The sequence below is a fragment of the Orbicella franksi genome, chromosome 3 (genome assembly GCF_964199315.1).
Source record: "Orbicella franksi chromosome 3, jaOrbFran1.1, whole genome shotgun sequence".
In the NCBI taxonomy this organism is placed as follows: Eukaryota; Metazoa; Cnidaria; class Anthozoa; order Scleractinia; family Merulinidae; genus Orbicella; species Orbicella franksi.
In genome coordinates, this window is record NC_138147.1 from 21,708,994 (window position 1) to 21,732,500 (window position 23,507).

General features: G+C 37.2%; 1 protein-coding gene, 1 non-coding gene and 1 pseudogene across 8 annotated transcripts in view; 1 reads left to right on the forward strand and 2 right to left on the reverse strand.

Moving 5' to 3' along the window:
* Positions 1-23,507, reverse strand: part of LOC145482665 (uncharacterized) — a 220,389-nt pseudogene that overhangs the window by 188,895 nt on the left and 7,987 nt on the right. The window lies entirely within an intron of this gene.
* Positions 1-23,507, forward strand: part of LOC145482661 (ubiquitin conjugation factor E4 B-like) — a 304,099-nt gene that overhangs the window by 73,697 nt on the left and 206,895 nt on the right. For all 6 annotated transcript variants that reach the window (XM_081461267.1, XM_081461269.1, XM_081461270.1 and 3 more), the window contains 3 exons: positions 1,361-1,683; positions 17,399-17,499; positions 18,322-18,439. In XM_081461267.1, the coding sequence (XP_081317393.1) occupies positions 1,361-1,683; positions 17,399-17,499; positions 18,322-18,439 (542 nt within the window). The remainder of the gene's footprint in view (positions 1-1,360; positions 1,684-17,398; positions 17,500-18,321; positions 18,440-23,507) is intronic.
* Positions 15,912-15,984, reverse strand: Trnat-ggu (transfer RNA threonine (anticodon GGU)). Its single transcript has one exon. It is a non-coding gene; the product is annotated as a tRNA-Thr (tRNA).

Here is a 23,507-nt window from a genome sequence, read left to right on the forward strand (position 1 = left end):
CCCAGTACGACCCTGATTTCAATTCAAGACCCTTCTTTTTATTCAAAACTTTCCTCAGTAAGTTACAGCTGTAGAATGTTAGTAAGACACTTGTTTTTATTCAAAACTTTCCTTGGTAAGTTAGAATGTTAGTATGACCCTTATTTCAAGTCAAAACTTTCTGCGGTAAGTTAGTACCATAGTACGACCCATATTTCAATTCAAGACCCTTGTTTTTATTCAAAAATTTCCTCGGTAAGTTAGAACATTAGTAGCACCCTTGTTTCTATTCAAAATTTTCCACAGTAAGGTAGTATGTTAGTACAATGCTTGTTTTTATTCAAACCTTTCCTTAGCATGTTAGAAAGGCCCTCGGTTTTATTCAAAACGTTCCTCGGTTGTTAGAATTCTAGTAAGACCCTTGTTTCTATGCATTCATAACTTATTTATTTACTGGAAACAGTGAAAATAACAGTTACGTTTTGTGTAGATTTAGTTTGAAGAAGTGCTAAAGAGAAAATTGAAATAAACAATTCCTATTCTGTGCTTGGAAGGGATCCATAGAGTCGTTGAGCTGTAGAACCATAGAGCTGTAGAGCCATAGAGTTCATTATCTATTATCTACAGAAAAGTGTGATTGTAGAGTTGTACAGTTCATTATCTAGATATGTGTGATCGTAGAGCTGTAGAGCATAGAGTTTATTATGTACAAATGATTGTTAACAAATGAGTTCAGGTGTAGGGTTGAATTAAAAACTTCTACAACAGACCAAAAACTGTTGGTAACCATGATAACAAGCCACCGTTTTATATGCACATGCAAAAGAAGTATAAAATGACCAGTGATAAATGCGTAGAGGTGTAGCACTCTACAAAAACTTCCACAATAATGTGAGGTTCATAAAACAGGCACTAGTTGACATGATGGCTGTCCATGGCCGATCCTTGTGAAGGGCTTTTCGATACAGCTCAGCTGGAAATTAAAATTAGCGACCTTGTCACCGTGACAAGTACCACTTACACACACGTATACCAGATGGGTGTCAGTGGAGAAAGAGGTAAATTTGTACTAGCAAATTGTAACTGTGCAATTGTCACGCTGGTGAGGTCACTAATTCATGGGGGAGGATGTTAAAATGCATGGAGTTTGAGACACGAGCTTGTGTTCTCTAAGTTTTAAATGCATTTTATGGTTTCTTATCTCTGAGTGTTACCAACAGTAATTGCTACAAAGAGCTTTTGGTTGTACTCTGACTCATTTCATTTTACACTTTGTTACAAAGTGTATAATAGCAATCAGACTTGTGTTATGAAATAATGTTCATTTAAACCTCGACCCTTCGTAAAATTTATAACTTTCTACTTGCATTAATTGCTTTAGGAGCCATTTGCAACCTTGTAAGTCAAGTCATCATGGAGAGACTAAACCATTCACATGTTCATCAAGATGGAGTGAGTGTCAGTCCAACTCTTACCATTGCTGAGGAAACCTCTCAGATGGCTATTGACGATGCCTCATCAGACTGCAGGTCATCTGAATGTAGCAGTTCTCTGACAGAGCGAAAAGCTGATTCTTTAGCTTTAGAATGTTCCAGTGTTGGCATACCTTGCCCAGAGACACCCATCATCTTTGAAACAAGGCAGCTGAAGTATTTGGTTCTTAGTTATAGTCGCTCACTGGATGAAGAAAAAAATCACCCAAAGGTAAAAGCTCGTACATGTAGATAAGAGAACAAACTTAATTGAGACTCTTTTAGTGAGTATTGTGGATGATAGTTCATTCTCATTATGACATGCATTGATACTGTTGCACCTTCTGAATCACATGTTCATTGTCTATAGGCAGATAGTCAGTGATGGACGTAGAAGTACTAGTAAGTGTCATTGCAGTCAGTGAATTACATTGACTCATTGCTGAGAATTTTCCCATGAAGCAAAAATATCACTTAACCAATAGGCCTTTACTTGGAAGTAAATCACAAATGAACAGAAACCAGGCATGTGCTCAAGAATCAGCCACTGATCACTTTGTACTTCTTCTCTTTCATGTACATATAAAACAGTGGCATGTTACCATGGTTACCAACAGTTTTGGTCTGTTGTAGTAGTGTTTATTTAACCCTATGCCTGAACTTGTTCATTAACAATCATTTCTACGTAATGAACTCTACGGCTCTATGTTCACACATCTAGATAATGGACTCTATGACTCTATGACTCTACAGTGCTATGATCAAACATTTCTACATAATGAACTCTACCAGTCTGTGGCTGTACAATCACAAATTCTATTCTGTCACCACATTGAGGTCTCACATGAGATAGCATTGCGCCTGCGCGAACTCAGTGTGTTGCCGCCTTTCCGAGCGAACAGTAGTCATTTTATGTCTTATGAACATTTTCAGCAATAATTCATGTAGAAATTCGCATTAGAATGCCAGACAATGACACGGATACCAGTCAGAGGAAGGAAACATCTGGAGAGAAAAAGGAAAGCAGCAATAGCTCTTAAGGTAAAAGTGCCCGAGGACATTGAAGTCCAATGTTGTTGAAAATGGTGCAAAGGTTGGCGCTTCTCCTTCTCATGGTGAAGGACCTCCCACAGCTCTCTTAGCTGCCATGCAAGAAGGATTTGCAACACTGTCTGGAAAGATGGCTCATGCCATTTCCAAGACTTTTAAGTTGGTTAAAGCTGACCTATAGAGATTTCCTATGAGGCGAAAATTCAAGAGGAAGATATCCTCAGCTGCCATGCAAGAAGGATTTGCAACACTGACCTGAAATATGGCTAAGGCTATTTCCGAGGCTTTTAAGTCGGTTAATGACAACCTAGAGATTTCCTACACCGCATGATGAGGAAATTCAAGAGGAAGATATCCTTAATACATGGGTAAGCCCCTCGGGAAGAGGCTAATGGCAAAAACCAGAAGTGTATAAATCTGGATGCATCTGTCGGACAGTTGCTTGACACCTACTATCCTCCCTCTAATGAGGGTAAAAACAAATTAAAGTGCTTAAGAGGGAATGCCCACTAACGTAGAGCCAGTTGCGGCACATGATAAAAAAATCAAAATTTCTCATATTCCTCCCAGAGATAGCCTATGGTAAACCACTGCACATATGGTTAGTGCTTAAAAAACTGAGTTCATGCAGGTGCAATACTTTCTCATGTAATCCCTCAGTGCTTGGTCACGGATAGAATTCCAATCAAACTTCAACTTACAGGTAAGTCTCGTTCAACTTTTAAATTTCTAGATAATGAATTCTATGGTTCTATGGCTCTAGGATCACACATTTTGTCATAATAAAGTCTACAGCTCTATGGATCTATGGCTCCATACTAAGCACATACAGTATAACAGGAATCATTTATTTAAATTTTTTCTTTAGTACCATTCTAAGTAGTTGTCGCATTAATTTTACAGATAAATCTCAACAAAACTTAAAGGTTATTTCTGTTGTTTCCAGTTATGAATGCAATAAAAAGTTTTAGATGGAAACAAGGGTCACACTAGCATTCTAACTTACCAAGGAAAGTTTTGAATAAAAACAGGATCTTTCTAAATGAATGTACCAAGGAAGGTTTGAATAAAAACAAGGGCCATGTTAACGTACTAAGGATAGTTGCCAAGGAAAGTTTTGAATGGAAGCAAGGGTTGTGCTAATATACTAACTTACCAAAAAAGTTTTGAATTGAAATAAGGGTCTTACTAATATATACTAACTTCCCAAGGAAAGTTCTGAAAAGAACTGTTGTTGGTGACTGACGCTTTTAGAACCTTACCAGAAGTCATCATAAGAGTCCAGTGAATAGTGTTTGTCAGTCAATTGTGTTACAAGTCTGGTCTGTTGGAAGTGATTGGTCAGTTTAGCCATGATGGCATTGACTGTAAGACTCGTGTAAAGTTTGTCAGCAGTCATTGGTTGGTTCTAGTAAATTTCAGTATGTCTATTGTTAGTCAAATTAAGTCAGGCTGTTTGAGGTCCATCTATTGTTAGTCAACTAAAGTTGGTCTGTTGGAGGTCTGTTTGTCGGTTTCGTTTATGTTGTGAATAAGTTATTGTAAGGTGCCACTAGTTGTTGACATCTTTTAAGAGGCATTTGTTCTAAGTTAGTTCTACCAAGCCCGTTTTATGAAGCTCGATTAGGTGTAGAAATTTTCATAGAGCTCTACGACTCTACGGTAGTATTTTGAATGTTTAAGCTCCATTTCTCTCAGATATGTGACACCTTGGAGGTGTAGTGGCATATAGTTATTGTAGCAAATCTTATATTGCTTAGGGAATGTTGAGTGTTATGACAGATTGCAGTGTTTAAATAATTGTTTTCAATTTACAATTCTGTATTGAGTTTACCCTAACTACATTCTATGCTATATGTTCTTCCATCTATGGTCAACACGCTATGTGCTTATAGGTCTTACACTCCATGTTCCACCCATCTACGCTCTACGCTCTATGTACTTACAAGTTTATCAGTTCAAGAATTTTTGACTACTCTCTACACCAGCTTAAAGGCTTAAAAAACCAGTAGAGTGATAAAAAATATTGGGTTGCGAGTGCGAGTTTCTTGATCATCTGTGATGCTGTAATTTTTGTAATTGTAATTTATTGGCTTTCTTTATTATCTCATATATATTAAAGTGTTATTACGGTTTACAGTATTTTAATAATCTTTTTAATGTACTATTCTGTATTGAGTTTACCCTCTACGTTCTATGTTCTATACTATATGTTCTACCATCTACGTTCTACTCTCTACGTTCTACTAGCTACTCTCTTCAATCTATGCTCTATGATCTACCATCTACCCTCTAAGCCCATGTACGTTCTAAGTTCCACCAGCTACTCTCGTCAATCTATGCTCTGCACTCTATGATCTACCATCTACCCTCTAAGCCCATGTACGCTCTACTCTCCATGTTCCACCAGCTACTTTCTTTGATCTATGCTCTACGATCTTACTATCTACCTTCTACCCTTTAAGCCCATCTACACTCCGACTCTCTATGTTCTACCAGCTTCTCCCTTCAACCTACGCTCTATGCTCTACGATCTACCCTCTAAGCCCATCCGCTTGGAAGGTTATTGGAATGTTATAATTTTTTTTAAATTTTTTTTATTTTTTTAATGAAGACTAGTGAGAAATCACAAAGGAAGACTTCTTGTAGTTGTAAGCTTTTTTGTTTATTTCCAACACGTTTTGTCTCTGTCTGAGACTTCGGGAATGATTACAACTAACATTGAACAGCATATATAGCACATAAGCCTGCCTAAGTTTAACTTCCCATGGAAGTGAATAACTGCTGAAACATGCTGTAAACAGACATTACAAGAAATGCCTTAATGTACATGTTATTACATGTTGTTATATTTTGCAGCCATACGATTATAAGTAGTAGTAGATTTATAACTGACAATACAGTCTAAGTCTGATAAATGTCTCTGGATAACCAGCTTGGTGTTAGTGGTTCTGAGTTAAACCATATATTCGAACTTGAAATGAACAGCAATCTGTACAACAAATTACAACCCTAAAAACTAGTAAACAAGATCTCCATGTGGTCGCAAAACATCCACTAAGCATTTAAAGTCATGTGACCTAAGCATTCACACTTTTTGAGTACACTATAACAAAATGTCCTTCACATCACTTAGCATGACTACAGTTAAATGTAGATTTAAAGACTGCCATTCTACTGTTGCACGATTTACGTTTTAGCGGAAGCCCTTTAGTTCTGTTACTGTATTTAACCTCCCTGAATAACGGAAGTAAAAAGCCAAGTGGGTAACTGTGACGCCGGAGGCACTTCCAGAATTTCTCGCGTTTCACTAAAGGCTTTAAACATGGAGCTATTTCTAGTATAGCACATAAGCTCGCCTCTAATGAAGGCCCTCTTGTTGCTTGCGGGATGAAATGACTCAAAGGGAATGTACAGATACTTATTTGGTGGCTTTTGATAGGTAGAAAACTGCAGAATGCTAAAATTAGCATCTTTGTAAAGAAATAAATGGAGAAACTAAATACTACTTTCATCAATAACATAGTATGTAAGTTTGATACGATCATTCTTGCTATAGAGACAACTAAGAAACTCTAATAGGATTTCTTTGGGGCCCTTCCAAACAAAAAATGTCTTTTTTATGTTTTAATCTTTTAATCTTTTTTTTAATTTTTGTTTTATTTTTAACTTTTTTTTTTTTTACATTTTGGGGGCCATACAGTTAGCACTAATTTTATGGCCCCCAAAATAGAACAACATGCAATAACATGTGCATTAGGCATTTCTTGTAATGTCCGTTTACAGCATGTTTCAGCAGTTATTCACTTCCATGGGAAGTTAAACTTAGGCACGCTTAAATCATTCCCTGAAGAAGTTTCAGACAGAGACAAAGTGCATCGGAAATAAACGAAAAAGCTTACAACTACAAGAAGTCTTCCTTTGTGCTACTCACTGGTCTTCATTAAAATATTAAGAAATTTTTAAAAAAAATTAAATGATTCCAATAACTGCTTCTAAGCAGATGGGCTTAGAGGGTAGATCATAGAGTGTAGAGCGTAGATTGAAGAGAGTAGCTGGTAGGACATAGAGAGTAGAGCGTAGATGGGCTTGGAGGGTAGATGGTACGTAAAGCTTATTGCGAGTAGCTGGTAGAACGTAGAGAGTAGAGCATAGATGGGCTTAGAGGGTAGATGGTAGATGGTATAGCGTAGAGCGTAGATGGACTTAGAGGGTAGCTGGTAGATGGTAGAGGGTAGAGCAAGTAGCTGGTAGAATGTAGAGAGTAGAATGTAGATGGGCTTAGAGGGTAGATGGTAGAGCGTAGAGCGAGTAGCTGGTAGAACATAGAGAGTAGAATGTAGATGGGCTTAAAGGGTAGATGGTAGATGGTAGAGCGTAGAGCGTAAATTGGAGAGATTAGCTGGTAGAACGTAGAGCATAGATGGACTTAGAGGGTAGATGGTAGATCGTAGAGTGTAGAGCTTAGAGCATAGATTGAAGAGAGTAGCTGGTAGAACACAGACAGTAGAATGTAGATGTTTGAACATATAGCGTAGAGTGTACAGGGTAAACTCAATACAGAATTGTACATTAAAAAGATTATTAAAATACTGTAAACGGTAATAACTCTAAACATTCCCCATGTGCTTTAATATTTGCTACAATAACTGTAAGCCTTTACGTCTGTACATAGAACTGTAGATGGTAGAGAGTAAACTGAATACAGAATTTTAAATTGAAAACGATTAAAACACTTAATTATATGGCTTTGGCTTGTGGCCAATATAACGTGCGTCTCATTAGCATTCTTATAATCGATTGTATATATTTGAGCGCATGCAAAAATTTTACTTTTCAACTTGAAAATGACCTTCGAGCGGTCAAAACATCGTTGCTTTTTAACTTTAACTTTTTTTTAGTGAAATCTGTTTCTAAAAATTTCTTAATTTACTTAAACCCAAATTGGATCCGAGGGAATAAAGTATTTGCTAAAAAAGTGCATAACACGAATCAAAACTGATTTAAATAGCTGTAAAATGTTCTTCACCTCAGTGCATCATTTTTTGAAGGGAACAAAACACAGGATAAAATATCTTAAAATAGCCTGGTAAAAGATGAGTATTTGTTTTTGTACAAATGGCATTGCAATAAATAGGACTGCAGTGTGTTTTTTTTTTCCAGTTAAGTGCTACTTACCGAGAGAAGTAGATTTATTTACACAATTATTAGCATCTATGGCTGTTGGCAGTGTGAAACTGGCAAATATCTGCCACAAAACTGCAAGATCACTTCAGTCTATGCTTTCCCTTACTTTAATGAAATAAATATACTTCTTTGTATTTTCTAAAGTGATGTAGTAATTTTCTAAATTTATAAACACACAAAAACCGCTTAACGTGATACAATACAAACATTGGGGTAAACACAGATGTATTTAATTTATAAGTGAAGTCCCAACAAGATGCTTATCAGATAACATGTGCGTGTCCAATATGTTCGCTTTTAACAAATGAGTAAAATTCCAAACTTAAGATATAAATATGAAAGAAACTTCAAATAAAGTGTTTTTCAAATTAAATTTCATGTAAGATAAGGCCAAGGAATGCAATCAAAAGCACCAAACCTTAGCTACCTATAGTACGTTTTGGATAAAACCCGCTACTTAAAATACTAGTGACAACCCCGTGGTTGTTGATGTTTTTATGTATTTTAGGACATTCGTGTTAATTGTTTCTGCGCATCCTTACTGCGCACGCAAATTCACACGCCACATCATGCATGAGAGCACGTGCTTAGTAATAAAATGAACAATGATAGGGCAGATGGCCATTGCTTTAACTTTGCCTGGATTTAACGATCTTGGACATTCGGTGACCCCTGTTTTTCTTTTGTTGGATCATTTTCTCTACCGATTTTCTACGTTTAGTGAAAAAATGAAGAAAATCTATTGACTAGAAGTTTGAATTTTTTGCAAACTACACCATCGAATTCCATTCTTTTTAGCTCTTTGTTTATCTGTGTGATGGTTTCAAATGCCTCTTGAAGGGTTAAGTTTTGTGAAAACGTGGATAACATTAAGAATTATTTATGCAACAGACCCACTTCTACAAAATATGACTAAGATTGTTTGCTTCCGTTGACTCGCCTTCAATATTTTTAACTATAAACCCCTGCAGACCATGCTGAATTGCGTGCACCAATTTTTCAAAATCAGGGTAGTTTTCCACTCGCTTTACCTCTGAAACGAAGACAGGGACCCCCAATTTTTTTTTGCATTTCTGACACAAGTAACTCATTATTTAACTACAGTAAAAATTTAAAGAAAATCTATCGACTGGAAAATTTTTGCACGAACATCCTTATACAGGCTTAGTCATTACAGCGGCAAAACATCTTGACACTACATGTACAAGTTCACTTGACATGTGTAAACAGTGCCGAGCTCAGAGACAAAATAGGACTAAATTGAGAGATTGTTGCTGTGTTATGTCCCAGTGGGACTAAGAGCTAAATAAATAGTTATTATTAGAGGATAAAGTGAGTAGACAGTATTCTGCCCACTTAAAATTTGTAACAACTTGTGTATCTTCTCACTTGTAGCAATTTAACTCCCAGATACCAGCATTTAAAAATAGCATTCCAGCTGCATGGACTAAAACTAAGCATAAGACCATAAGTATGCATTGCGGACCAATTTTTTTAAAGTAGTTTTTAGTGCAGAGTGCACTATTGGGATGGTTTTGGGGGCTGCCTGCCGCTAAGGCACTAATGAACTATGGCACTATGGCGCTAAGGTGTAAACTTTAATGTTTGTTTAATTAACTAATTTCAATTAATTAATTAGTCTAGAGGCAAGAAAGTGGTGTGGGCGGGGTGGGAAAGGTACATGTGTACTCTACGTGAAACATGTCCCATCGCTGTCACTTGGATATGAACATCGCAAAGCTATATATTTGTTTCAGGTAACCCCTTGCGCTCCTCGTGGTACCATTCTCTTTAGACAGACCAGAAAGTTCCCAAGTTAGTGGCTTTAATACTCCAGAACTTGTAAATTTGTGACAAAAGAAACCAGGAAAGTGCTCAAATATTGATGCAGACTCTGTGGCACCTAATGAAAGCGCAAATTAATTTAATCAGTCTTTGAGGAGACTCGTTCACATCGGCCAAGTAGCGCTGTTTATCTTCAATACTTTTTGTTGAAACGCTTCTCAGCCATCAATATCGTTGTGTGTTAATTTTGAATTGTTTTATTATTAACAACAAAGGTGGCGACAGAAAAAGAATGTGGTATTTTGTGACTATCTGATAATTAAATTATTTCTTGTTCATCGGTGATAGGGAAATTTGCATTTTTAGTAAAACAACATCGTTTCTGTTCTGTTTCTTCATCACTACATCAGATATTTAACTTTCTTTCATTTATCTCCAAAAAAACAAGCACATCTTTCGTGTGTTTTGGAGAAAACAGGGGTTTCATATTACATGCCTGTGCGAGGAGAACAAAAGTATCAAGTTACAAAGTTGATGTGAAGAACTAAATTGTCACGTTTGCTGCTTCAATGTATTATTGAATTTAAAATGAACGAAAATTAACGGAAAACACCTGTAGTAATTTGTACATAATTTTTGGAACTTGAATGAAAATACAACCTTGAAACATACACACTGCTAAGGGGAAAAGCCCTAGCAGACTACCAAGGTAGACACAAACCGGAAGTGAACCGAGCAGGGGTGAATACTTATGGGACTACCATGCCAGGGCTATCAATTGCACTCTGCACTATCTGAGATTGTCTCACTAGTTATTGATTTTCAAAATGAGATAAAAAATTACAAATTACAGTTGTTTTAACTATATAGACAACAACAGCAGCAACTACTCTGAACCCTATAGAAAATGTGATACTACTGAGTTTGATTAAAGCTAATCAATGGCTTTTCTACACGAGGCTATCGAGTTATCTATTATATTAATGCAGTAATTAACTTTATTTCACAGGTACTGAGATTTACCTACAAAAATCATAGTAAATAAAATTCGTACTGATTCTAAATGTAGCCAATCAGGAACATGTATGACAAAATTTCACTGTGAAAAAATTTTGTTCGTCCAATCAGCATCTCAAATGACAAAATTTCACTAATGTCGAATGAATGTATTGAAGAGGACGTCATCCGAGAGCTGTTGCACAAAAACCCGCATGCTTTGAAAAATGGCCAAGGGAAGGTTTACTTCTGTTTTCTCAGTTGAAGAATTTATTTTAGAACAAGAAAACAAAAATGCTGCTCAAAAAACTGAACGACATGTAAGATTGCTTGAAAGATTTTTGACAACGAAGAACGAAGACAGGAAAATTGAAGGTATTTCAACCATTGAGCTGAATGAATATCATCTCTGTCCGCACTAAAGATGTCACTGAGTACAAGCCAACTTTGCTTCAAAGTTTAATTGCCAGCTTCAAATGACACTTGAAGAAAAAGGGCCATCCTGCCAGTGTAATCAACTACTTGGTCTTTGAGAAAACCAGAAAAGTTCCTCAATCCAAGCAAAGAATTTGAGGAGAATAGAAAAGTACAGTACTGTTTCAATGAAACAACACATGTACATGTCAAAAGTGCTAAGCAGTGTGGTGGCTGGTACCTCAGCTTCATCCTCGTCTCAATCAGCCTGTCAGTTGTCCTCCGACTCCCAGAATACCGGTAAGGAATCAATGACATTGTTCAGCAGAGCTGTTATTCAAGCTGGTAATTTTAGCAATCACATCAACACAATAAATCAGTCTCCAATGCTAGCCACAAATCCGTCAAGTTCCAAAGCGGTGAGATGGAAACGTCTGAAGCCTTTGAACTGGAAAGTGACTCTGACAATAACTAAATATGGACTTATTTTCATGATATTACGTATTTTATTGGCATGGCTTCCTTTAATAACAGACATTTGACCTTATTGATATATGATGAACACAGTAAGTGTTGTAAATTTTATAAGCTTTCATTAACTTAGTTGTTGTTGAGCGATTTTAAACTATTTTTATGCTTTTCATCACCCCATTTGTGCAATGTGTCTACCAAATACTATGTGAAAAAATCTCAGTACCTATGAAATAAACATATTACAGCATGAAAAATGCTCTGTATGATTTTTATTCACTCGTTGATACGTATCAGAAAACTCACTTGTTGGCTGGGCTCACTTGTTCGTTTTCTAATACTACTCAACTTGTGAATAAAATCGTACGCTTGCATTTTCCATTAAGTAATCTCTATTTTCCCACTTTTGAAAATGCGCAAGGAGCTTGTTTTTCTTCCTGGCAATGTGGAGCTTGATATTGTATACACGCCTTGTTCTAGCTGTAAAGCCTCTAAGTGTAGGTAAGCTATTCAGACATCTCCTACAGTAGATATAATATTCACCTAATAACAAACTGTGATTAATTAAACTAAAGTCATTTACAATATCAAATTTTCTAAAGATCAAATCTGACTCATTAATATTATTGTTCCAACAAGAACATCATTATCTCTTAGCCAGGACAAGATGTGTTTCCAGAAATCTGAAGATGTCCTACATGAGAAAAGTAAATGCTTGACAGATTCCATAACCTCTTGACAGAAAGTACAGCTTGGTGATTCAACCAAACTAATATGACTGAGTTTCTTATTCGTAAAGACAATGCAATTGAAGATTTTATTGAAATTTCCTGATCTTAGATTCTAAGGTGGTTTGGAAGGCTAACGAATAAACCTTCTGCCAAGTGATTGCAATGTTTGGGTACTTGTTCATTAGTTTCTGTTTAGTGGGTGGAATCTGTTTTTTCCACAGAAAGAGTTGGTAGATCTGTTTAGAGCATATGTAGGGTTTCGGATGGGCTTAAAAATGGAGGGGCTTTTATCTGGGGCAGCGTACATGTAAAAGCGGAATACGAAGCAAAATTTTCAAAACAAGCTACAGCAACATTGATCGAAATACGTTTTTGATGTACTGAGTTGTAATTAAGCTTTAGTACATCATTATAAATAGAATTCATTTCATTTTAAACTAGAAGGGGAGCATATAATCAGAAGAAATATTTTGTTGGGCCTGTAACAAGGGGTGGGTGGGCTTATATCCTGGAGGGCTTATAAACGGCAGTTTACTGTAGTTAGGTATTTTAAGGGTTGACACAGTGCTGGTTCATGTTCCCCTCAAAAACCGACTATTATGGAACAACTCACGCTTGCCTGTGATACTATGTGTTTGGTCACAATTGTCCACATTGTGAATAGCCTTAATTTGAAACAGGGTACCTATAGTTGCATTGGTGTGGTTGCATATTTTACTTGCTTTCCTTCAGTATGTTAGTACATAGAAATGTAAATGTTTAAGAAACGTTTGTTCATAGAGCAGTAGAGCTGTAAAGTTCATTATGAAGAAATGTGTGATCACAGAGCAGTAGAGTCGTGGGTTTTATTATTTAGAATTGCTTGATTGTAGAGCCCTAGATCCATAGAACCATAGAGTTTGTTGTGTAACAATACCTGATCGTAGAGTTGTGGAGCCGTAGAGCCGTAGAGCCGTAGAGCCGTAGGGTTTATTATTGAGAAATGTGTGATCGTAGAGTAGTAGAGCAATAGAGCTGTAGAGTTCATTATCTAGAGATGTGTGATTGTAGAGCTGCAGAGGCATAGAGCTCATCATCAAGACAGATGGATGATTATGGAGTTGTGCAGTTCATTATCTACAGGTGTAGCGCTGTACAAAAACTTCTATGCCTATTCAAGCTTCGTAAAACAGGCTGGGTATAAAATGTGTCAACATTTTCATTAAATTTACCATGCTTTCGTACTTCTCATCTTGCCATTCCTGGAAGTTGTTTCATTGAATACTTCTTTTAAGTCAGCAGTTATATGACACCCATGCCATATTGGTCACTCATCTTTTTTGCATGCGTGTCATATTGCACATTAAGCTTGACATGTACCACACTGGTTGAGACAAAATTAGGATTTGAGCGTGCCACACAGTGTTTTGCACTTTGTTGAGAGTTTTGTTTATTTTTAGACATTATGTTTGTTTTCGTAGTGATAAAACCGAACACGCGAGATTTCTGCCATTTTTGAGTTATTTTTTTGTAAAAAAATACCTCTTAGTCGGCGTGTCGGGTATGTTATGGACGGGTCAATGGGTGAGTGAGTGAGTGAGTGAGTGAGTGAGTGAGTGAGTGAGAGATGTATGTATGTCACACCAATCAGATTGGATCTACTATGAACAGCCAATCAAATTTCTTGTTGTAAAGGTAAATGGTACGTGAGAAACACAAGGTAAGTATAAACACAAGGACTTTGGTAATTGAAAAATAAAGAGTGACGTGTATGTTGTCGGTTTGTGATTTTTAGTCCGGTTTGGAGGAGAGTGTGACGGTTACATACGTACATTGGGCTGTTTTAGAGTGCATAATTTTCAGTGAAATGGTGGCTAGTTATGAACGAGATGAGTCTTGAGTTTTGAAGCAGTTCATGAGTAGTAGGCAAATGGCACGAGATATTTTTATTTTTAATTACAAAGGGTAACTTGATACTTTTGTTTTTCACGAGGAGTTAATTCAATTAGAGGTCACGAATCGTCGCTTTTAGTTCTTAGGACATGTTTTAGAGGAGACGAGACTATTTAGATTTGAAGCAGCTCTAACGTTTACAATAGTAAGTGCAGGTAACGATTGTTTTGTTCTTATTGCATGCAAATATGACGAGATATTTTTATTTTTTAGTTACAATGGGTAATTTGACACTCTTGTTTTTCACATGGTAGTAAATTCAATTAGAGCTGACGAATCGTCGCCACTTGTTCCCACGAGATGCTTGCTATTTTTAGTTACAAATGGTAACTTGACACTTTTGTTTTTCGTATGGGAGTAAATTCAATTAGAGCTTACAAGTTATTGGCTATTGTTCCCAGGATATTAAACAAAAAAGAAGCTTTCCTTTCTAGAGTGTTTTTACGTCTCTGCAGTAGCAGTTTAATATTTTTATTTGATGAGCATTTTATGACATTCTTTTCAGTCCGATATTTTTAAAGGTAAAAAGTATGAAAACTGTTCAAATGTTCTTTGAAGACTGTGTGGCACCAAGTTAAAGTGCAATTTAATTAAATCAGACTTTCAACGCGTCAGAGAGGTCTTTTTCTCTTTCTTTAAATTTTCGGTGAAGTAGTGTTGTTGCGTTGTGTTGTGTAAAAAGAGTAAACTTACTACTCGTATAAAATGCGAAAAGTTCTCTTAACTTGAGTATTTTTGAGCAAAAATTCCTCTTGGGGGCTGGAAGGGCTCCCGAGGGGGTACTCCCAGAAAAATTGGTCGGTGGTGTGCGGCCCGCTTCCCAAAACCCTTACCTTATTTATGACCAAAATCTGCGATATTCCTTACCCTATTTATGACCTGACCAAAAATTCGAAACCCTATTTACGACCTGACCCTCAAATCAAAACCCTGTTTCAGAACTGCGGTATAATTAGCTCCCTAGTTCAAACCAATGTTAAATTACCGTAAATGTATAAATTTGTGAAGGGCTTTTGTTGATTTTCTTTTCGATAATGATGAAAAAGTGGCTTCTTCTTAAAGCATACCCATATCAAGGCTAGAGTGCAAAAACCGTACCCTATTTATGACCAAAATGGCCAAAATCAGCTAAAATCGATACCCTATTTATGACCAAAACGGCTGAAAAACCATACCCTTCGGGGCCGCACAGACCTATATAGCCCATATAAGGGAGTTCCCCCCCCCCCCGGGGGGGGAAGGGCTACGTGATCGGTGAGTGAGGGAGTTATGCATGTGTGCGTGTCAGACCAATCACAGTGTGGGTTGTATCAAAGAACGAATAAAATTGCCTGTTAGAAAATAAGATGGTATCTACATTAATCTGGAGACGTGTCAGATTACTGTAGTTTGTTCAGTCAAACATTTTATGGCTTACTATTTAGTTATCTTACCATTACCGATGTAACATCTTATGTACATCATAAACTCCCAGTTTCTTTCTTGCTGTACATCGCAACCAAAAAAACTTGTCAAATCAACCAAATCATTACTGTAAACAGTTCCATGAATGTGCCTATCTCCGAGACTTATAGTTCACAAAAAAAATAACTCTTGCACGCCTTGCGTGCCTATGTTTGCTTTAGTGGCCAATCGGATTATGGCTCTCGTTCATGGATTGGTGCAATTAGGATATCAAGAGATCAGTAGAAAGTAATCCTTTTATCGAAAACGGTGTGTTTGTGCTCTTTGTACAAAAGTAGGAAAATAGCATGTCTTAAACGGGATTACGCCTTACAGAAGTGTGAGTATATCGGCAATATGTTGGAGTATATTTTTTGCTGAAAGTGAAGAATGATCATCATAGTTAATTTTCCAATTTAAGCAATTGGAAAGAAGAAGCCTGAAAAAATCAGGGCTTCAACGGGATTCGAACCCGTGAACTCCGCAATACCGGTGCGATGCTCTACCAACTGAGCTATGAAGCCACACATTGGGAGCGAGGTCAATTAATTGAGTTCATTTCTTCCTGTGAGGAGTGAAATGATGTGAAGTTTATATGAAATAATTCATATATGAACTGCGGTTGTAGATGAAAGTGAAGAATGATCATCGCAGTTAACTTTCCAATTTAAGCAACTGGAAAGAAGAAGCCTGAAAAAATCAGGGCTTCAATGGGATTTGAACCCGTGACCTCCGCGATACCGGTGCGATGCTCTACCAACTGAGCTATGAAGCCACACATTGTGAGCAAGGTCAATTAATTGAGTTCATATCTTCCCGTGAGGAGTGAAATGATGTGAAGTTTATATGAAATAATTCATATATGAACTGCGGTTGTAGATGAAAGTGAAGAATGATCATTGCAGTTAATTTTCCAATTTAAGCAATTGGAAAGAAGCCTGAAAAAATCAGGGCTTCAACGGGATTCAAACCCGTGACCTCCACGATACCGGTGCAATGCTCTACCAACTGAGCTATGAAGCCACACATTGGGAGCGAGGTCAATTAATTGAGTTATACGAAAGTTATTTTTCTTCTATAATTCTTCTTTCCAATTGCTTAAATTGGAAAGTTAACTGCGATGATCATTCTTCACTTTCATCTACAACCGCAGTTCATATATGAATTATTTCATATAAACTTCACATCATTTCACTCCTCACGGGAAGATATGAACTCAATTAATTGACCTCGCTCCCAATGTGTGGCTTCATAGCTCAGTTGGTAGAGCATTGCACCGGTATCGCGGAGGTCACGGGTTCAAATCCCGTTGAAGCCCTGATTTTTTCAGGCTTCTTCTTTCCAATTGCTTAAATTGGAAAATTAACTGGGATGATCATTCTTCACTTTCATCTACAACCGCAGTTCATTTATGAATTATTTCATATGAACTTCACATATTTTTTTTGCTGTTTCATTTTTTAGGTTAGATCCGATTTTTCAGAATTGCTATAGTCAACCACATGTATGCCTTTGCTTTCAGTTGACAAGCTAGCTTGTGCTGATTAAGCTAGTTCAAAACAACTGGTAGATCCCGTGGACTTTATTTTCATGGTGTGTATTCAATTCGAGTAGTACCCTGATCCGTGGTGCGAAACACACAGCAGCTACTGTGCCAGTCTTTGTTTTCCTTATTAAATATGCACATATTTGTGAGCCTAGTGACACGTGTAGCATGCTTTGTCTTCTCATGCATGCCTGTGCCATCTCCTTTTCCCTGTTTTCTCAAGGAATGTCACAATTTGTTTATCCAGGTTGGTCATTCAGAGGACAAAGTTTCAGATAGGGAATATCATACTAATTGCACTTAACTGGTTCACATTAACATGTATGAAAGAGAAATTGTTCACTGTACAGTTTAGCTTGTGTTTAATATGTTTTTTTCCCTGAAAAATTTAGCGATCCCAGGAGGAAAGATGGATCGTTAGTCTATCTCAGGCTCGTCATCAGTGTGTTTTATTTTCATTACTTATTCTCCAAGGATGTTTCAGTCAAGAAAGGTGAGCGTACCTGTATTTCATTTCAAGAAAGAAATGAAAAATTTTTGTTCCTTTTTTGGATGTCCTTTTAAATGTTGACTTGTGAATATTTATCTATTTCAGCTATCATTATTTTTTCATCCATTATCATTTAATATTTAAGTGTATATTATTTTACCATTTTAGATAGTGCAGGTCCACATCAGGACTTAATGTCTTGCCAGTTCCCCAACCTGCTTTACCAAATAAATTATGTATGTATGTATGCATGTATGCATGTATGCATGTATGCGTGTATGCATATATGTGTGTATGTGTGTATGTGTTGCCGAGGAGTACTCATTGAAAATTTGGGTGGGGTAACTGTGTGGCTTGCAGACCAAAATATGCAATTTTCCTCACCCTATGTCAGACCTAAAAGGCCTTATGCATCCCATGGAGCAATGAGGACAGATGATGTCAGACCTAAAGTTTATACCCTATTCCAGACCAGACCTTACCTATGAACTGCTTCTATTCACATGAACATTTTGAGGTGTTTGAATTCCAATGGTTAATAACACTGCACCTCTCAAGAGATGAATAATAACAGTGATAAAGTATAGTTTCCTCTGAAAATTATACCTTATTCCTGAGTGTAGCTGACAAACTATGTCCCATTGCAGACCAAGAAAGTGAATATCATACTCGTTGGGGCCACACATAGCTGTAGCAACAATATTGTAAAATTCCCTTACTGGGGTGTGATCCTTATTTCATGTGATGTACTTTTTAAGAAATTGAAAATGGTGGAGGTTACTATGTAAATCTAATTGGGCTGATGAATTTTCTTTTTCATGAAAGACCTATCCCTCAGAAGTCACCTCTGGTGCATCTTCTTATCAATGAAGAAGGTAACATTCCTTGGTTGTTCCTTGTGGATCTTGTCAAAACAGCAGCAAATGAAGATTTACTTGAACAGGTGAAAAGGAGATGCTGTTAACTTAAGATTCTTTCATCAGCTCTTGTTTTTACACTATTAGGTCCAGAGTAGATGAAAATTAACTCAGAATGAAAATGTCAATCATTGCCTGAATTAACTTTTGAAGATGATCACCTGGTGGGTAATCCATTGCAAATACATCAAACAGTATTTATTTGGATCATAAACATTACGACCTCAACACGGACAAAGACTTGGTGTGTAATTCATAGATTTCAGGTTTTAATCAACACATGCATGATGAGGCACTAGAATTACCGAGGGTCACTGGACACCACTTAGTATCCTAGTGACAGAATGCAGATTCATCAAAACAAGTTGTCCGGCTTTATTGATCGCAAACCGGTTTTGATCACATGAGCTAAATGCACGGTTGACCGAAAAAGTAATGGCACTTCCACAAACAGTGGGCTTCAAAGCCCTGTCGATGAAGGAGGAGTTTAATGTGCTTGCACTGTTTCTCCAATTGCATCCAAACAGGTTTTACTACACAGCTTGCATCTAAAACTCCCAGTGGAATGTGTTGTAAAACACATCACGTGTTACTAGGTAGCAATGCTCATACATACAAATCTCACACATGTAACGTGGAATTCCTCCACACTGGACAGCTCCTAAGTAGAAGATATGTGATATGAGAATTAACATGGTGTAGACATGTACAAGTCAAAGCAGTTTTTACTTGAGAAAGTCTGTGGCAGATTTAGGGGGTTCGGTCCAACACCCTAAATTAGAAAATATGAGACATCATAACATGCTGACTTGGCCTCAGTATGCCTGAAGCCTATTTCCAAGGACCTCAATTTTTAAAATTATCCGGGGAAGGAAGCCCCCTGATCCCCCCACAGGGAACCTCCCTTGGCAGTCAGTATCTCAAACTCCTTCTCTAAAATTCTGCATGCACCCTAGAAAGTAATTTGCATTTGCTTTGGTTTTGGAATATTATGCCAAGTGATTTTCTGAAGTGCTTGTTCTACTTTGCCATCCAATCAGTTGTAAAACTAAAACCAATTTTCCTGCTCTTTGCGTTTATTTGCCTTGGGTTATGATTGGTTGACTACATTGTGAATACTTTGGTTTCGATTTTAAGATACTCAATTGAAACTCCCTCTATAACAGACATAATTATACATGTATATCAGAGTGTCCAGATAATGTTTTCCTTAGGGTTAAAAATGCCAAAATTATTATAGATTTTTTTGCAATTTTTAATGTATTTCATCATTTTAGCTAACTAAATAAATAGTACTTATTTCATACATACAAGCAAAGCTATTAGTTTCTAGATAGAGAATTTGTTGATAAATATAAAAATGTTACATTGGTTTCAAAGAAAAGCTATTATAAATCTTTAAAAACCCAACATTTTGGCTATTAACATAAGCCTTCTTCAGGGGTAATAAAAAACATAATGAAGTGACAAGTATATTTAAGATTGCATAGTTGCTAATTAAAAACCGAATATATTAGGAAATTCGTTCTTATCCAATAGAGTCAAGGCTCTGTAGTCTTGGGGCAGGTACATGCCGTCATTGTGGTTGAGTGGACTTTTTGCACATGTTAATTTCCCAAGCCTCTAAGAGGCATTGGTTTCGCCAACTTGTGCTGGCACGTAATATTGTAGACAATTCCCACGAGATAGCGTGACCAGATTGTGAACAATGTTCAGCAAGTGCGGATTTCTTGGGATGTTTTTGTTCGACCGCTTTTTGGCGTTCTCTGAGCTGAGTATTGGATTTCTGTTTGGTCTCCCTGATGTAGTTTTTGTTGCAATCTTTGCATGGAATGGACTAGATTACACCGTGCGCTTTTTTTTCTTTTTTGATCTTTTGGAACGGGATCTTTCGGCTTTGGAAATAAGTAGAATTGGAGAATCAATGAACAAGACAATAGGCCGAAGAGGGTAACCCAGTTCATGAACTTTCAGCAAACCATAGAAATGAGGTGGTAGTCCATCAGAACTTCAGAGTTTCTTGTACAGACTATCACTGATATTATCCCCTCATTTAAGTTTGGCCAGGTTTTCATTAAACTTTCTTTCTGTCTGTTGTGTGGGATCTTTATCGAGGATCTTGTAGGTTTTGTGGTCATTAAGCATTTTCTGTACCATTTTGTTGTAGTCCTTGCAATCCATGACAACAATACAATTTCCCTTATCTGTTGAGATAATGAGTCAATCTTCATCTTTGCACAGATCGTAGAAAACTCTGAGCTTGTCTTGGGGTAGGTTTGAAGGTGGGACAGTGGCTCTGTGCAAAACTTGCAAAATTTGGGAACTTAAAACAAGTTTATCCTCTTCTGGTAATGTAGGAATACCATCTTCAACACCAGCTACGATTTCCACTGTTGGTATTTTTCTGGGAGCCAAAGCAAAATTTGTGCCTCTCTGGAGCACAGACATTTTAGCATTACTCAGTGGTTTACTGGAAATGTTCAGCGCCCATTTATCGCAGCTGATTGTGTCATTTGGGAATGACTTATTTGACTTTGAGGTAAGGGCATGAAGTTTCTTCAAATAGACAGCTTTAACCTTGTAATCCTCCTCATATTGTTGTTCTTGACCCAGAGTCTGAAGGTGGTCAAGGTCACTTCATTACATTTTTTATGTCTTCTTCGCTTGTTTCCAAAATTATAACTATGAAGCTGTACCTATGTCAATTTTGTAGGTCAACAGTCAAGCTTTGTTTGCTAGAGTGCTGCAAGAAATCAAAACCAGACAAGACATTGTTGGGTTAAATTTTGGCCACGCAGAATGGCCAATTTATTGATTAAAACTAATACATTATGAACGAATTATTATTTGATAAGCTCTTGCAAAGGTGAGGTCATGAGAAAAAAGGCGAAGTGCCTATATCACAAATACATAATATAAATGAGGTGGAGGAAGGGAGCAGGAGGGTCGAACTCACTGAGTGTGTCTGGTCTGGAGACAAAGAGGACAACTTGAGAAACATGTCACGTCTTATACTGATCGCTGAAAGTGAGTCTAGGTTATTTTCCATGAAACTCGTGACTACCAGGGAATTTGCTATTGTTATTGAAGTCATAAGATTGTCCTGTGATGGTCTTGTGATTATTGCTTAATCAAGTTTGTACTTTACTGAGCTAACCGCTGACCGGTTAGCTCAGTTGGTAGAGCGTTGGACTACCGTGCGGGAGGTCTCAGGTTTGAGCCCCAGACCGGACCAACACTCAGGGTTTTAAAATAACTGAGGAGAATATGCTGCCTTTGCAATGACATCTGCAAATGGTTAGATATTCTAGTCTTCTCGGATAAGGACGATAAACTGTAGGCCCCGTCTCCTGCATCTTCAGTGTTATGGTCAGCAGGGGATGTTAAAGAACCCACACACTCATCGTAAAGAGCAGGGCACAAAGTTCCCAGTGTTGTGGTCTGGTCTTTGCCCATTGTGCTGTTGAAATGCTCGGAGACATTAGCTGTTAAAGCTACTCTACAATCCGAGGGTAAATAAAGTATACTACTACTGCTGCTGCTGCTGCTATGACCCTGCCCCCATTAAAGTAACACCAGAAGCGTGGGTATAAGCCGTAAACGCTTTTATTTGCTGACAAATAAAATTTATTTATGTCTTCTTCCCTTGTTTCCAAAATTATAACTATAAAGAAAGAAACTAAATTAACGCTGCACGAACAGCTAAAAAAAGAATCACAATATCTGTATGAAAAGAGGGGTGAAGGTGCAAGGTTTCGCTCTAAGCTTCGATGGACCGAACAGGGAGAGAAACCAACAAGGTATTTTTTCAATATGGAGGCAAAAAGTTTTAATCAGAAGACTATTACTGAGCTGGAAACTAGCGAGGGAGTTAAAATAACGGGCCACAAGCAATTATTACAAGAAACTGAAAATTTTTATCAGAATTTATACCAGTCAGAATATGCTGGTTCACATGGACTCTTCGCAGACTTCGTCCACTCCGTGTAACTTCCTAGGCTGAGTGATGATGACAAAGAATTTAGAAGGAGAATTAGCCATCGCAGAATGCCGTCAGATTTTGAAAACATTCAATTTTGGAAAGTCACTAGGTGAAGACGGCTTTACAGTAGAGTTCTGTACAAAGTTCTTTGAGCTTCTAGCTAGCGACTTAGTTGAAAGTCTAAACACAGCAGATTCTGACACTCTGAAGCTCACAAATTGGCAGCCAATAACCTTGTTAAATGTTGACTACAAGATTGCATCCAAAGTAATAGCTACACAAATTAAAAATAGGTCCGCAATGCGTACATGTGTCTAGTGCAGGGTAATAGAGTAATGTGTGTATGATTATATAGGATTGCGTTAGACTTCGTGAATGCAATTAGGATTTATCTGCCATAGAGTACAGGAGTGGAGGCTGGGGTATAATGTGAAGCTCCAACAGTGTAGCAAAGAAAAATGGCCTGAACTAACAAACGTGTTGAAGGTGATATTGAAAAGTAAGGAGGAGTAGAGGTTGGTCTGCTTTGGGGTGTGGTTGAAATTATTGCAGACATTTTTCTGGAAGTAGTGCTAACTATTATGAATTTGTTATTTTTAACATCACAGTGGCAACGATGAAATGAATTGAACACAACTTTATTTCAAGGCAACTAGGTGAATCTTAAAGTAAGATTCATTGTGACGTCATTCTTGCTTTGCCAGTCTACTTCTGAATAACAGTTTTTGTAACTCTAACGAATAGCTTTCATCCAACTTGTGAATTAACAACAACAATAAAAAGAGGTATTAATTACTATAATAACGTGGCTGTTTACTGACTGACATTCTGTTGTCATTCTTGTCTTGTCATTCACAATGTACATGTAATATATAAGATATACGAACAGTTTGTGTAAATTTTAGTAGCTTTCATCCAACTTGTGAAGTAACAACAACAAAACGAGGAACTAATATCAATAATAACGTGGCAGTCTACTGACTGACATTTTCAACTACTTTGCTTCGTCGATTATAAGTTATACAGATGGGTGGCGAAGCAAACAGTGTAGATTCTATGTCTGCTTGAGTAAGACCTTTTGCTTTGACAGTATCACTAGTAAGCTTAGCAAT